Source organism: Neurospora hispaniola (assembly GCF_033458365.1).
Source record: "Neurospora hispaniola strain FGSC 10403 chromosome Unknown B0T23scaffold_1, whole genome shotgun sequence".
NCBI classification, from domain to species: Eukaryota; Fungi; Ascomycota; class Sordariomycetes; order Sordariales; family Sordariaceae; genus Neurospora; species Neurospora hispaniola.
The window spans coordinates 120,393-135,884 of NW_026944406.1; the positions used below are offsets into that span (position 1 = coordinate 120,393).

Sequence of the window (15,492 nt, forward strand, 5' to 3'; positions counted from 1 at the left end):
TCATGTCCATTCTGTCACACACGGAATATGGCCCTGATGTTGTCTATTGGACGACACCACCAATGATGTCGACGACTTACACAGTACACGCGAGTCTTGGCGGCAGCGATGAAGCGGCTAAACCTCTGTCGTCTTGAGTTGCGCTTTCGTCAATGCTTCTCTCATTTCTGGCCCCTTTTCCTTTCACATAATTTTGATTCGAATGAAATGATAGAGATCACAATTCTTGCATCCGTGGCTGCGGTGTTGTTGATGGGGAGCTGGTGTCTTTCCATCAACTCACTCCGTCGGCAGCAACAGCAGGTGGTCCAAGCTTGCCGAAACATGATGCCAGAAGAGATAACTCCACTTGCCTGCCGCAAGCTGGTGCCTGCCTGGAGTCTGGCGGTACGTACCTACCTTGGCCGATTGCCCCTGTCATCACCCCACCATTTGACAGCACCTCAGCGGCGGGCATGAGCTATGTAGTAGCTGCTGCTGCCACTTCGGTCGCCGTCCAGACTTGTGCAGATGGGAACCTTTTTCGGTTGACTTTACAGTTCATGCCTAGTGCCTGCGTTGTTGCTGTTTGACCTGACAGAGAGAGAGAGGCAAACAAACATTCGACCTTTTTTTTTTTTTTTTTTTTCTCTTCCTGCAACAACAACAGTCTTGAAGTTTCCGTCCTTTCCCGCGCATTTCCATCCCGCTCCCCGATCAACGAAGCAACGGCGACTCGGATCACACCAGGTCAGGCAGTCCCGTCCACAAAGGAAGCAAAGCCTAGGTAGTGTCAGCTCCAGTCTGTTTACATGTAGGTGGTAGCTCACCTTGCTGGCCCTTCTCCACTCCACCTCGCGATATCAACATCATCAAGTCAACAACTGTTTGTTTACTGCTAGCACCATACCACACGGCGCAACAGTTTAACGCGCGGAAAGCTAACATCGCCAGAGAAACCCCAGTGTTTGCCACATCTAGTACCATTATCGAATGTGCGGTTGATCCCACAATAATAATACATCCATCATGGCGACGACGGTCCCGACCAACCCGACCTCCCACACGGTCAGCCTCCTCCTCACCAAGATCAGCGATGCCGACCCCGATTTCCGCTACATGGCCCTCAACGACTTGTTGGCCACCTTCAACGTTGCCAAGCCAGACATCCTCCAGCACGACTTCAACACATCAAATCGCACTCTTGACGAGGTCATCAAGGCTTTGAGTGACCAGAATGGCGAGGTCCAGAACCAAGCCATCAAGGTGCTAGGTCCCCTGGTCAAGAAGCTCCCCTCCCCGCTCTACTCCACGGCCATGCAGAAGCTTATCGAGTTGCAAAGCCATAACTCGGATGTCAACTCAGTTCCTGCCATGGCCCTCAAAGCCGTCGTCGAGGCCTTGCCGCGTCCTGTGCCTGGTGTTGCGCTGACCAAGGAAGCTCAAGAGGCTTATGACAGCGTCAACAAGTTGCTTATCCCTCGTTTCCTCGGTCAGACTGCCGGCAAGCAGGTACCCGGTCTGCTTCAGGGAGCCCAAGTCACTTCGGACTCTGTCGACGTTCTTATCGAGGTTGTCAGATGCTTCGGCCCAGTGCTGACCCTGGTCGAGATCGAGGCTCTCCACGATGCCGTTCTCAACCTCTTGGCCCAGGAGAAGTGCGCTTCCGTCGTCAAGAAGAGGGCCGTTGCCGCTGTTTCCATGCTGGCTCATTACTTGTCGGACGATCTCTTGGCTGCTTTCGTCAAGCGCACTGTCGCTCTGTTACGCAAGTCTAGCATGCCACCCGCCACCCGCCGTCTCTACATCACCATCCTGGGTTCCATGGCCCGCTCCATTCCTCACAGGTTTGGCCGATATCTGCCAGAAGTCGTCAGTTTCGTTCTCGATGCCCTCAACGAGGAGGAGTTGCAGGCACAACTCGAAGCAATCCAAGAAGGCAGCGAGACTACCTCGGAATGGAGCGACGTCCGAGAAGCCGCTCTTGTTGCGCTAGACGCATTTCTCTCGTCCTGCCCCAACCAGATGCGTCCGTACACTAATGATGCGATCGAGGCGTGTCTGCGTTACCTCAAGTTCGACCCCAACTACGCCGCCGACGAGGACGAGGATATGGAAGAGGAGGAAGAGGAGGATGACGATTTCGACGACGACGATGAGTTTGAGGCTGATGGTAACTTTGACGACGACGATGATGCCAGCTGGAAGGTCAGGCGATGTGCTGCAAAGGCCCTCCATACCATCATCTCCACGAGAAGCAGCGGCGACCTCCTCGAGAGCGGTGTTCTCTACCAAAAGGTTGCCCCGGCATTAGTCAAGAGGTTCGACGAGCGCGAGGAGAATGTTCGCCTTGAGGTTCTCTCTGCCGTCTCTTTGCTGATTCGCAAGACGGGAGAGGGTGTTATCCCCGACTTTACGATCGACGACGCCACTGGCGATAGCCTTGGCCAAGCTCCTCAAAGCCGGAAGCGCAGACGCCAGAGTAGCGCAGCCGGTCAAGCTGGGATGCCCGTCAACCTTTCCGGCACCGGACTCACGTCGCCAAAGGCCGAAAAGATCCCAGCATCCGGACCCCGTGCCGATCTTGCCGCCCTCACTCCTGCTATCGTCAAGTCGGCTACCAGGTTGCTCAAGGGCAAGCTCATTCCCACGAAACAGGCCACAATCAGCATCCTTGATGATCTGATTTCTGTTCAAAAGGGTGGCCTTGCACCGTATCTTGACCAAATCACAGATCTTATCCTGGATGCCATCAAGGTGACCGGTTCAAGCACTTCATCCGCGCCGGTTTCCTTTGCTGGTGGCAGCGCCTCTGCTACGACTAACACTCTTCGCATTGCCGCGCTTCGCCTGATCAGCAGCTTCGCGAGGAACCACTCTTCAAACGACCTGCAGCCGTATCTACCAAAGATCGTTGATGGCGTTGTTTCGGTTGTTCATGACCGTGTCTACAAGATCGCCGCTGAGGCGGTCCAAACCGCCGAGGAAGTCTCCAAGGCCATCACTCCCCCGCGTGCTCGTATGACTGCGCAAAAGTACAAGGGAGAGCTGCACAAGCTTTACAGTGTGATTGTTGACCGTACCACTGACAATGACGCTGACGCTGAAGTCCGCCAGAAGGCCATCCATGCCCTTGGGACCCTCCTCTCTCGAACTTCGGGTACCGAGGGCGCTGCCTTACTCTCGGACGTGGACCGGAAGACTGCCCTCGGTCACCTCAAGGAAAGGCTCTTCAACGAAACCACACGTCTCGCCGCCGTTCGGGCCATTGACACTATCGCCGCTTTCTCGTCGTCTGAAATCTCTTTTGACGCACCATGGACGCAAGAAGTGGTTGTTGAACTTGCCGCTCAGTTGCGCAAGGCCAACCGTTCCTTGAGGGGTTCCAGCGTCATGGCTCTCAAGCATTTGGTCCTCTCGCCGGCTACAAAAAACACTCTGGATGATGCGACTGTCCAAAAGGTGGTGACCGCGCTGGTCACAGTCATCACCCATTACGATGCCCAACTTCTTGGCCCCGGTCTTCTCGTGCTTGCACGCCTGGCCCAAGAGAAGCCGCAAATTGTCATCATCGAGGAGCTGATGACCGCGCTGTGTAAACTACTTATGGAGTCGACAGTTACAGGCACGGTCCTCGACTCTCTTCTAGTGCTTGTCAATAGCATCGGCCAGACTGGACAGGGAGAGGTTCTTATGCAGCGTCTGCTCAACGAGGTTGCCCTGAGCGGTGACCCATCGGTTGTCGGAAAGGTTATCGGTACCCTTCTTGTGGCGAGTGGTAACAGGGGCACCTACACGGCCGAGCTATTTGTCCAGGAGATCCAGAAGCAGAAAGGAGAGAGGGCCAGCCTTGCGCTTACCATCCTGGGTGAGGCTGGACTTCGTCTTGGGGACAAGTTCCCGTACTCTCCCAGCCTCTTCCTTGAGCAGTTCCATAGCGAGTACGACAAGACGTCGCTTTCTGCTGCCGTTGCTTTGGGTCGTGCTGGCGCGGGCAATGTAGCTGCTTATGTCCCCGTGATCCTTCAGTCGATGCAGCAAGGGGGTAACACGCAGTACTTGCTCCTCCAGTCTATCAAGGAGGTTCTTCAGCAGGTTGCCATGTCTTCGACCGACCTTGGTGAGTTATCGACGCCAATTTGGAACCAGATCCTTGCTGCGTCGGGGTCGGAGGACAACAAGGCAGTTTGTGCAGAGTGTATTGGTCGGTTGGTTATTATTGATCCTAAGACGTACATGTCAAAGCTTGTGGTAAGTTGGGACCTACGCTGTCTGTGAGGTTTTCTGGCACTAACGATCCAAAGTCCCTCCTCAACGACCCGTCGCCTTTGTTGAGGGCCATCGCCATTCAGGCCCTTCGCTACACTCTCGCCGATGAGAACGAGGTCTTTGACAGCATGCTCAAGAGCCACCTGGTTGACATGCTCAAGACGATGCTGGAAGATCCTGAGATGGAGAACCGCCGTCATGCCATGTCGACGCTCAATTCGGCGGCGCACAACAAGGCGGACGTCATCCTTGGTCATCTTAACAAGCTGATGCCTTATGTCATGAAGGAGACGGTGATCAAGCCGGAACTCGTCAGGGAGGTGCAGATGGGTCCGTTCAAGCATATTATCGATGATGGTTTGGAACTTCGCAAGGTGAGTAGGTGATTTTGTGTACAAGGCTACCTGAGACTAACGTTCCTAGGCTGCATACGAAACCCTGTACGCGCTTATGGAAACCGCCTTTTCTCGCATCAGCATCATCGATCTTTACGACCGCATTGTCGCTGGCCTGTCGGATGATAACGACATCAAAGCTCTTTGCAACCTCATGGTTTCCAAGCTCGCCTACATCGACCCTGAGGAGACGATTCGCCGCCTAGACTCCATCGCAGAGGCCTTCCGTAAGACGCTGTCGACCAAGCTGAAGGACACGGCGGTCAAGCAGGAGCTCGAGAAGCAAGCCGAGGCCAACCGGGCAGCACTTAGGGTCACGCTCTTGCTCGGGGAGAAACTCAAGGCTTTCCTCAGCGCGGGCGGCGCGGTGGGAGCGGCAGTTCCCGGGGGATCGGCTGCGGTGTCGGGTACTAACCAGGTCTGGCACAGCTATTGGGAATGGGCATCGAAGGAGTATAAGACACAACTTCAGATCCTAAGAGATGAGGATAGCAAAGGTGCCGGCGTGATTTAGTATGGTCAACCGGATTATAGTACATCAACGGCTGAGGGAAAGCGAACCAGGGAAAGCGACAGTGAGGAAGAGACGGGATGTTCTCGTGGGAAAAAGGTGGTGTTGATGAACAAGTTCCGACCTGCCTTGCATGATGGGGTAGCTGAGATTGGAATGGAAGTGAGCAAGTTGTGACGGTGGTGGACAGAGCAGCTTTAAAAGCTTCTTTGGTTGCCATTTTGGGACAATGAAAGGACGATTAAAAATAGAGAGAGAGGGATTGTGGTGATAGGTGGAAGTGGCTATGGTCTTATTGCAGCACGATAGAAAAAGTTGTCGAGTTTCTAGAGGCGGAACAACACTATACGATACATATGATACCTACCTATTTTATTCCTACGCTGGCTGAGCATTGAGAGTTGGCATGGTGAACGATGCCAAGGTTGAAGCAATGGGTCGTTGTATTGATTTGATAACAACGTGCGACAACACAAAAAGAGCACGCTTATTTCCCGCCATTAGTGTTTTTCAGTATTGCTTATATCGAGTAGCGAGGCATATACTTATTCAATTCAACCTAGGTTGAGTGCGCTTATAATATTGTCGGTCTCGTTGGATGCCATCACTGGCCATCAAGAAACTGGGCGAAAAGGGGGAAAGTCAAGGACAAAACAAGTCGAATAATTGCATGTGCCTTGCTTGAGCGTGCAGAGAGTATGCAGGCACTACAGGTACTTCCAAGGTACCTTCTGGTCGCCGGATCCACCTACCCACCAAGCCACAGTCAATCGCGGCTACCGTAGCTTGGCTCACCCACTGATACTGACACCTGAAGCTCCCGAGTCCCCTCGTCAACTTGCGGCCGTTCATGTCCCACCATCCCAAGCATCCAACGGAATCCAGCCCACCAAATATAGCTGTCTACAGCATCGCGGGGACACCAGTTCAATCAGCGACATCATACACAACAACACCATAACCGTCGCGCGCATACCTACACTACGTTACCGCCTCCATCGATCGACAAACACGTCGTCGACACAAGCGTCATCACCAGCAGCCATGTCCAACCACCTACCAGCCGGAGCAGGCAACGGCGGCGGCGGCGGGCGTGCAGGAGATTCCGGGCTCCGATATCCGTCGAACGGCAAGACGATTTACCACCGGCCGCTCAACCGCACTAAGACGGCGGAGCTGAGCAAGGCGGCCTTTGCGTATTTGTTTGCCGAGATGGTGTCGTATGCGCAGAGGAGGGTGACGGGCATTCAGGAGTTGGAGAAACGGTAGGTCATTTTTCTCTTCTTTGCACGCACTCGTACACTTTCCTGCCCACCACTTTCACCATAGCCCATTCATCCAGTTCAGATGCTTACCTCATGACCTGCTTCTAGCCTCAACCTCCAAGGCCACCCTATCGGTCTCAAACTCCTCGACCTCCTCCTCTTCCGCGAACCTCCTCGCACGCAACTCCGTCCACTGAACATCATCGCCCTCCTACACTTTATCAAAATCAACGTCTGGACGCACCTCTTCGGGCGACAAGCCGACCGCCTCGAGAAATCCTCCAACCCCGACACGCCGGACGAGTTCATGATTATCGATAACGAGCCGCTGGTGAATGCGTATATCAGTGTGCCCAAGGAGATGAGCCAGTTGAACTGTGCGGCGTTTGCGGCGGGGATAATAGAGGGGGTTTGTGATGGTGCGGGGTTTCCGGCGAGGGTGACGGCGCATACGGTTGGGGATACCGGTGGGGGTGGGAGTAATAATGGGAGTGGAGGGACGGGAGCGGATGGTGGGAGAGGGGAGGGAGGGGAGATGTGGCCTGGTAGGACGGTGTTTTTGGTCAAGTTCCAGCCGGAGGTGTTGGAGCGGGAGGCCTTGATTGGGGCTAAGAGTTGATGATGCGGAAAGGAGATGGAAAAGGCAGGTTGGAAGGAAGGGAAAGGATGCTGAAGGAGGCATATACTCTGTTTGGGGATTTGGGATCTGGGATTGGGCATTTAGCACGGCGTTTAAGCGGTCATGATGGCATTGTTTGTGAAAAATATTATTAGCACAGGTCTAATGAATGACTAGTTAATACCAGAGGCGCATTCTTCGAGGGAGCAGCAGAGTCATCTTTCACGGACTGAAGAGACCACGTTGGTGTTGGAGAGGAAAGTTAAGTTGTTTTGGGTACATAACTTTAACAGCAAAAGCCCATGGGATATCTCTGATAAGCAAACTTGCGCCATCCTAGCTATGTCGCCATACGCCGCTTCCAACCTGCCGTCTGTCGTGATGTTATCTGTTGTTCTGTGATCCATGCCCGTCAAGGTGACCTGTATAATTTTTTGACCTTCCAACTCCGTGCGTTGCGCTCCGTCACCGAGTCGCAAAAGGGAGACCCGAACTCCTGCCCATGCTATAACCGCAAATGTTCCGTAGCTGTTCGCTCGCCAGCGTTGTATCGCGTCGCTCATGCGCCGCCGTCATTGTGTGTCATATCCATCCATCTCCTCTTGTCCCGATCATCACCATCCCCCCTTCCACTTCGACATTACTTTTCACCTCGGCAACCCCCCATGCCCACCGGCTCTCATCTTCTTCCTAGCCACCCTGCTCCTCCCTCCATTCCCCGCCCCTGGTCCTCCACCCCCCGCAACCCCCGCCGTACTCCCACCACCCACTCCGCCATTCCCTAATCCCAGCCCGGCCCCCGGCGCCCCGGGACCCTGCTGCATCAGCTCCTCCAGTCCTAAATCCCTCCAGGCCGGCTCGCGCGTCTTTTGTGTAGCCTTTTGGATGCCGAACGCAGCGTGTTGGTCGGGCACCACGTCGTCTTCGTCTTCGGGGTTAAGAGGCTGGAGGTGCGGAGGCACGTAGATGTCTTCCGAGGCTGGGAGGCGGTCGCGCGTGAAATCGTCGAAGAGGTCGGCGTGGTGGGAGGCGTGTAGGTGGACGGGGGTGAAGTGGGCGTCTTTGTTCTAAGCACGGGCGGGGGGACTGGTTAAATTGGAAAAAATAAAATAGATAAAGGAGGGGAGAGAGCGAGTGAAGGAGGGATGGAGAGGGTACGGGAAGAGAGAAAGAGAAGACAAGACATACCGTACTTCCACCGTCACTGACCGGTCCAAAAAAGGTGTCAACGTGATCCTTCAATCGCGGCGCAGGCATAATTTCGTCGAGATAGTCGAGCTGGACGTTGGAACGAGGGCGCGGGTAGATGGGGTGAAGAGAGTCTTGGATGGCGTTCCAGTGGTGACGGTGCGGATCGGTAGGGTGGCCTGGCCGAGATCCGAACCGGTTCGCGGTCCAGGCTGAGTGGTGGTGAGACATCCCGCCCGTCCTTCCTGTGGTGGTGGTGACGCAGGGCTGGCTTATCGCGGGGCTTGGCGAGGACGATAAGGAGGTGTGGCTGGTGCAAGTAGGCTGGATGTAGAGGTACTTTCGTTGCCGAAGTACTGTAGCGCTGTTGAACGTCGCGATAGAAGTTGCGGGCCAAAACCAAAACACCAAGAATTGGCTGGTGATAAAAGTTGGTGTTTAGGCAATTTTAAATAAGAGAGGAGGGAAAACGGGACAAGTCCATCTGCTTGGGACCCGATTTCGTTGGCGCCGAACTGGAAAGGTTCAGATGGAACGAACAAGTCCCATTCACGCGTGCCTTCCGTTTTCGTTTCGCGTGGACAATGAACGGACCTGAGGGCCAAGTGAAAGAACCAAACCATCGGCGCGGGCTCGCGACGGGCTGATAAGTCGTTTTTAAAAACATGTTCAGTGGCAGAATGCAGACATCTGGCAAAACCTCAAGGATCTCAAGTTGCCCTCGGCCGTTTTTATCGCTAATTTGACACTTCAAACTGACGGGACTGCATGCCTACTTATTTCCACAGCTAGTATGACAAGCGTCAAACATTCTTCTAACCATAATGGTCGAAAGAGCTTGATGATGCAGGAGTGTTTGTCACAAGCACTGGGATCTTGAAGGCTAAAAGGAGTTTCTGGCAACTTGATCCTCGTCAAGTCAAGCCTTGATACGATTATATGTTGCAAGGACAACGAGCGTTTGTAGAGGTATATATCAGCTATCTGGCTCACGTCAGCGACTGTCAGAAAAACCTCCATCGTCAAGCCGTCAAGCTATCGCCATTATGCATCTTGACTAGATCCTTCGAGCTAAAACCCCCAATGAACTTCCCCCGTCCAAGTTACCCTTTACCCTTAGCTATAGCCTTTGCTGGTTAAAAGTAGGTAGTAGTCAAGATCCCAAGGACCTCCCAGGACTGCGACCAGATTCACAGTCCGGTCCGATCCCCTTCTCACCTAGCCTTGCAATACCAGAAAAAGCTTTCCACCACACTGCAATCCTCATCCGGATTACCATCGTTAGCAGCCACATCCCTCTTTCCATAGGTCTGCGTGGTATCCAGCGTCCCCAACGCCAAAGTCACATCATGCGTCGACTCAGGATACACATAGCCGCCCACCTGCTGCTGCTCCACGCACTTATCCAGCACCATCTTCATGTTCTCTCGGATCACTGCCTTGGGGATCTTGACGGGTACGGTTGCGCCAGCCATGATTGCATAGTTGCAGATGGAAAGGTGGCAAGTGTTGTGGGCCGCGTGTTTGCAAGTTTTGGAGTCGGTTGACCAGGAGAGGACGAAGTCGTCCGGATTGGTGGAGGGGGGATTGACATCGGGGTCGGGGATGAAGAGGGTGTTGTTGGGGGAGAGAAAGTCAGATTGGAGGACGCTGCAGTCGTTAAGGCCGGAGGGATAGGGGAGCTTGTTGCGGTCGGTCATCTAGAACGACGTTAGTGGTGAGTGAGTGGGAAAGGGGAAAGGCGAAGACTTACATCAACGCAGGTAACGTCGGACCCAATGGCATTGGCTTTGGGAACATCATTCACCTCGATATTGTCGTGAAAGTCAGGCTTGCCGTCACAACCGCCAAAGAAACCCTGCGGTTGGTTACAGCCCTGACCTGGGTCATAGTTCTCATCGCCCGAGACACGACTGTTTCCGCTAGGATTGCCGGGACCAGCACCGTTCGAACCACAAGACCATGTCCAATCGGAGATCTGAGAACAGGAGTAGTTAGGATTGGCGTCGAAGGGGTCGCTGTCGTCCTTGGGCTTGGGCGCAACCGTGGAAAGAACAGCCGCAAGACGCTCGGTATTGACCTTCAACTTGCTGGCATCGCCATCGGAACCATTAAAGCTGCAAGTAGCATCACCCTGCTTCTCAATGATGCAGCGGACATCAGCACCAGTGCAAACGCAAACCCCCCTCGCGTCGGTGACGCAGGTGAAATCGGGACCTTCGCCGTCTCTGGCGTTGGTCTGGAGGGCAGCAGTCTTCTGGTTCCTGGTGCAAGAAACCTTGCGGCCGTCGTCGAAGATGCACGTCTCGTTGTCGGGGCCGCCGGTGCACTGGTACTGTCTGAGGGAGGTGGAGCTGCAGTTCCACACGTTGGGATCGGTGTCATCTCGGCCTTCGACTTTGGCAGCTGCCTCGGCGACGGCAGCCTCAACGTTGACCGAGTCGTCAGGCTTAGAGAACTTGGTGTTCTGGTTCCAGTTGGGTTTACCCTCTCCGCCGGGGGTGCAAATCATGGTGGCGTGAGCATTGATGCACAAGTCGCCGGGAACGGCGGTTTTGGTCTGAGGGTTGTGGTCGTCGCGGTCAACGATGCCATGGTTCAGTTTGGTGGTCTTGGGAGGTGTCAGTTAGCTTGACTTGAGGGTGATCGGGGTTTGAGAGGGGGGAAACTACCTTGGAACCGGTGAGATCGTGGTGGTCACTAGTGGTGACGCCGACCTTAAGAACAGGCACGGGGCTACCGAAGATGGCAGTGGGTGCCAACGCCAGGAGGACGGTGGCCATGCAAGTGGTGCGCATCTTGAAGGGGTGTAGAAGATGTGGACAGATGTAGAACTTGAAGTAAAGGGTGAACTGAGAGATAGCTTTGTGAGATGGGTGTGATTATGTTGGAAGAGGAAAGAATCTTGTCGTCGTTGGCGGAGGAAAAGGGGTTTCTTATACTTGTTGGGGTGGATGATTCTCGCGGTTTTCGTGAGAACCCTTTCGGCTGGAGGTTTGGATGATAGCGTTCTCATCATTCGATTTCCTGATAATAAGCGGCAGCTTAGAGGCAAACAGCAGGAAGTTGAGACGAACAACCTCGTCATGAGAGAGCTCGTGTGAGGAAAGGCTGCCTGGGCATAAGCAAAATGGTGTTGAGATGGGAAAAAAAAAAAAAAAAAAAAAAAAAAAAAAAAAAAAAAAAAAAAAAAAAAAAAAAAACATCAGATAAGATCATATCTGAGAAAAAGCAGCCTGGAAGTAAACCAACTAAGCACCATGATGCGTGATTCAAGATCGTGAGATGATGGAGGACTTAGAGATTGTGCTCAATATGAAGAAAGCAATGACTTCTCGCTCACATCATTCCCTACGAAAGCATCGCGATTTACTGTCGATGATATTAACGCCAACGTGATGATCTTCGCCAGCAAGTGTTGGCTTTTCTCCCTTGGTAGAGGTTGGACACTCATCACAGCAACTGCTTGTTTTAAGTATTGTACAGCAAGCAACAATGCTTCCTACAGATTTCAGCGTGAGAAACAATACCCATCACATTGCTCTGGACTTCTTGAAACCTCGGCCGGAGCACATCCGCGAGCTCAGGCGTGAATATAAGAGCAAATCATGTCGTCGAATATTCCATATTGAGGCTAGAACCATCAGACTGCGAAGACTCGACAGCTGTTGGTTCACGCTCAATCTCTTTCCCGGCTTGAAATTTTGTGAATGACCTGCGTTGTGAACTTTCATCGCTGAATCTGAGACCGTCATTATCAACAAATGATATCCTTCTTGCCCCTCTGCTCTTACTCGGACGCTTGTCTGGATCACTCTGGCTTGTTTTTTTTTTTGCAAAAACGGGGGTCTGCCGTGGAATCCAGTCACGTAAAGCGAGCAAAATGCGATGAGACTCAGAAAGTGACTATTGACGATGAACTATGCCATCGGTAGCCGTCTTACTTCTCATGAGCTCCGGATAGATCATCACGAGAGGCAAAAAGCACACACCAAGCAATCCTTCCCCGATTTGCCAACTTTCATCTCAGGCACCAGACCCGGAAGGAACTCAGGGAAGTGAGGGGAGCGCCTTACTTTCCTTGCGAACCCGAGGTTTACTTGATGCAGAAAGCCGAGATGACTTCAGATGAGACCTTCATTGCTTCAGGTGACAACAAGGTGATTTCAGGGTAGAACACACTTGCGTCCGGAGACTTGCCTGGGCTTTCATCCCAATCCTCATACCGACGCAGCAAGCCTTGGGTGAGGCGGATATTTGCCAGTCTCATGGAATGAGGGACTCGGTGCGTGATCATCCGTTGGTGATACGAAATCTTCCTCTGAAATCACTCGGATGGGATCTGGAGTCCCTACAATCCGCACCTACATGCACATGTGCTTTAAACAAGGACAAAGGCGAATTTGAAGTGAAACGGCAGACGTTGACCGACGAGGAGATCTCCGACGGTATAACAAGAGAATCTGACGATGATGATGGTGTGTTGCACGAAGATGCGGTGGAGATCAGGAACACCAGCGAGCTTTTACACAAAGGGACGATGAGGCAGGTGTAGGTACGTGCGAACTTTCGGACGACGCGAGACCCTTTGGTGCTGGCAGTCTGACAGAGAGGGAGAGGGTGACATATGACACCTGCTCTGCACAACGTAGGTTGTGGCTCGACTATCCTTGAAAGTGTTTGGCCTTCAATGTTGATATCGTGTGGCGATTTCAATTGGACTTGGGTCTGTGAGGGTTTTGCGGGAAGACGCCGCATCCCAAACCGTGTGAGTGTGTGTCTCTCGGCCCTTTAGAGGGATGACCTGGAAGCCATGGCCTGAGGAATAAGGAAGGAGGAATGCTGCTTGACTAGCGGCAAAAGCCATGGTCGATAGTTCTTTATGCTAGCGTTCCTTTTCCCCGCATTGTACCGGAATATGCCGCGTAGTTCTCGTGGGAGCTGCGGGCGATAAGGTTTATAGTGGCGAAGAGGACCCGAGGGAGTTGACAGGAGTAGTAGGGAGGTGGAATTAAGCTCATGGAGTGGAAATAGCTTCCCGTCCAGACCGCCCCAGGCTTTTGTTGGTGCGAATGGTGGGACCGGGGACGGAGCCGAAGGAGGGGGGTATCGGGCTACATATTGGGGTCGTCTAGATGATGTTGACCGGTGAAGCACTAATTGTTCAGAATATAGTATCGTTAGGTATTCTCGGAGCGTTTGAAGATAAAGACAAGTGAAATGGATGGATCCTGATAGTTCAAGATTGATTGATCCCGGATGTGAAACGTAAAGAGACCAAGGAAACAAGCAATGTGGAGACGCAAGGAACACGCGTAACAAAAACAAGAAGCGAGCCTTGGCAAAACTAATGGCGGCAAAGTTTAATTCTCAGGGAACGGCGTTGCAACCGGGAGAACGAACCGTCCTTACCCACATCCCTGGGTTTGCAGTTGGCACAGTATCGTGTGTAGTGTAGGTATAGTGTAGACATGTGTGAGACCAACACTGAAGATAACGAGGAAGGGGAATATGACGAGAAGAAATAAAAGAACCATGGTGTGTCTAGAATGTCGGAGCACGTGTGTGAGGGTCTGGCGCTGAGCTGTCGTCGAACTCGGCTCGTTTGGAACCTCGATCGGCCACCGGTGATGATCATTGCAGCTGAACTAGTGTGACTTGCAGTGAGTGCCTCGAGAGACGGTATGAGGGCAGAAAGGCTCGAATACTTTCCACTGCATTGTCCAATTACTTACAGCTTGCTACCTATGCGGGCGTCTTATCAAGGCACAGTAAGGGCCATAATTTGGACTGCGCGCACTACGCCGACCGTCGATGCAGCCACTTGTTGCACAGGCCGGCACTTCCATCGTCCACGGCTGCATTCACGGCCGGTTGCGTGCTTTTGAGGTGGTTCAGTTCTGTCGGTCAACCATTGGGCAAGTTGAAGTGGAATGATGTTCAACGGATCATCGACATGTTCGATTGTCAAGCACCATTGCCCCTTTTTTCGCTCGAGGGGAAAGGGCAAGCGACGGGGGAAGGTTACTTTTAAAGTAAAGTACTGTACCAACGGTAGTGGGGTGGCCTACTTTAGCTTGGTCCAGGGCTACCCACCATAAGGGCCTCTTCCCGGCCAATCACACAAGCGGCGTGTACCTGGAAAAGGAAATGGGTTGAAATGGGTCTAGAACTGGCTGGTCAAGATCCACTTGAGCTAGATTTCCATTGGCAGAGCACACAAGCGAGCGGCTCAGCCAAGACGTTCAGCCAAGAGTGGCCGCGAGTCGCGACTGCTGCAGGTAGACCCCTGTTCACATGGACTTTCCCCTGTTTGGCCCTAGCTCCCGCCAAGCCTCTACTCCCGTATTCTCAGGGGGCCAATTGGTGAATGGATTGTGAACTACCAAACCACATCGATACGTCGACGACGGACCAGGGGAGAAGGAGCAAAGGAAGTACACTAAGTAGGTAAAAAAAAGACAAGGGAAAAGAGGGAAGAACTAACTGCAGTGACTTGCATTCATTGCGTGCCTCTTTCTTCGCTTGGAATAAGGTGACCCTCTTCCTTCGTTGGTGACAGTGACAGTGCGCAGCGCACCTTCTTAATGGCAGGCACTGCAATGAAAATGTGCTGATTTGTGTGCCAGCAGGTAGGTAGGTACGTATCCCTGCCCCTTCTCATTTCCCTCCCGTCCTTGCGTGAACCGATTGGAAGTTTGATGCCTGCGCCTGGGTGGGTGAGTGAACCTGGTCCGGCCCTGGTTGGTACCTGCCCGTTGCTAGTAGGTGTCATTGCTACTCCCCCACTGGCTCTTGAAACTCCAACTTTTTGCTTGCTCTTCAGTCGTTGTTCCTTCCTCTTGTTTTCCCTTCCCTCTTCTCTCCTCATGCAATACCTGGACCTATCTCTCCAGGTATCGTCATCACCATCCTTTCACCAGGTGGGTGTTCGACGACATCGACGACGACAACCAAGGCCATTCCCTTCACTTCCCCTCCCAGATTCACCGCTATCCGCTTATCGTGACTCGCCTGGAGTGAACCTGGTCTCGTGCAACTTCTCCTCAATCGGTCTTCCTTGCCCCCAGGATCAACCACTGAGGTGATCTTAATACGGGAAATCCCTATCCCTCTTTCCCTTGTCTTCATTTTTGTCTCTCATCTCCCCATCGTCGTGTCTGTCCCACCTACCTGTCTACCTCTACACTTCGACCACACGTGGTAGAGAGATTGTTTGCTGGGGATCCTTCTTTTGGTCTCTCAATTCATTTCACGCCAGTCGAT

General features: G+C 53.0%; 5 protein-coding genes across 5 annotated transcripts; 3 read left to right on the forward strand and 2 right to left on the reverse strand.

The window, feature by feature from the left end:
- Nucleotides 1-1,008: 1,008 nt before the first annotated feature.
- On the forward strand, nt 1,009-5,157 carry B0T23DRAFT_305821 (armadillo-type protein; the record flags this gene model as incomplete). The annotated part of the gene is made up of 3 exons (XM_062834334.1): nt 1,009-4,230; nt 4,284-4,622; nt 4,672-5,157. The coding sequence occupies 3 exons, from the start codon at nt 1,009-1,011 to the stop codon at nt 5,155-5,157; spliced, it is 4,047 nt and encodes a 1,348-aa protein (XP_062696377.1).
- An 842-nt stretch (nt 5,158-5,999) lies between these two features.
- On the forward strand, nt 6,000-7,264 carry B0T23DRAFT_328310 (NO signaling/Golgi transport ligand-binding domain-containing protein). The gene is made up of 2 exons (XM_062835680.1): nt 6,000-6,419; nt 6,528-7,264. Exons 1-2 carry the CDS (start codon nt 6,199-6,201, stop codon nt 7,036-7,038), a joined length of 732 nt encoding a protein of 243 aa, XP_062696378.1. The 5' UTR covers nt 6,000-6,198; the 3' UTR covers nt 7,039-7,264.
- Nucleotides 7,265-7,289: 25 nt separating this feature from the next.
- Nucleotides 7,290-8,457, reverse strand: B0T23DRAFT_408980 (Apc13p protein-domain-containing protein; the record flags this gene model as incomplete). Its single annotated transcript, XM_062839354.1, has 2 exons — nt 7,290-8,105; nt 8,227-8,457. 2 exons carry the CDS (start codon nt 8,455-8,457, stop codon nt 7,686-7,688), a joined length of 651 nt encoding a protein of 216 aa, XP_062696379.1. The 3' UTR covers nt 7,290-7,685.
- Nucleotides 8,458-9,115: 658 nt separating this feature from the next.
- On the reverse strand, nt 9,116-11,332 carry B0T23DRAFT_328316 (uncharacterized protein). The gene is made up of 3 exons (XM_062835681.1): nt 10,899-11,332; nt 9,980-10,837; nt 9,116-9,926 (listed from the first exon to the last, which is right to left on the reverse strand). Exons 1-3 carry the CDS (start codon nt 11,022-11,024, stop codon nt 9,441-9,443), a joined length of 1,470 nt encoding a protein of 489 aa, XP_062696380.1. The 5' UTR covers nt 11,025-11,332; the 3' UTR covers nt 9,116-9,440.
- Nucleotides 11,333-12,598: 1,266 nt separating this feature from the next.
- On the forward strand, nt 12,599-12,781 carry B0T23DRAFT_290337 (uncharacterized protein; the record flags this gene model as incomplete). The annotated part of the gene is made up of 1 exon (XM_062834271.1): nt 12,599-12,781. A coding segment is annotated over one exon (183 nt), but the record flags the coding sequence as incomplete, so codon positions are not given.
- Nucleotides 12,782-15,492: the final 2,711 nt, after the last annotated feature.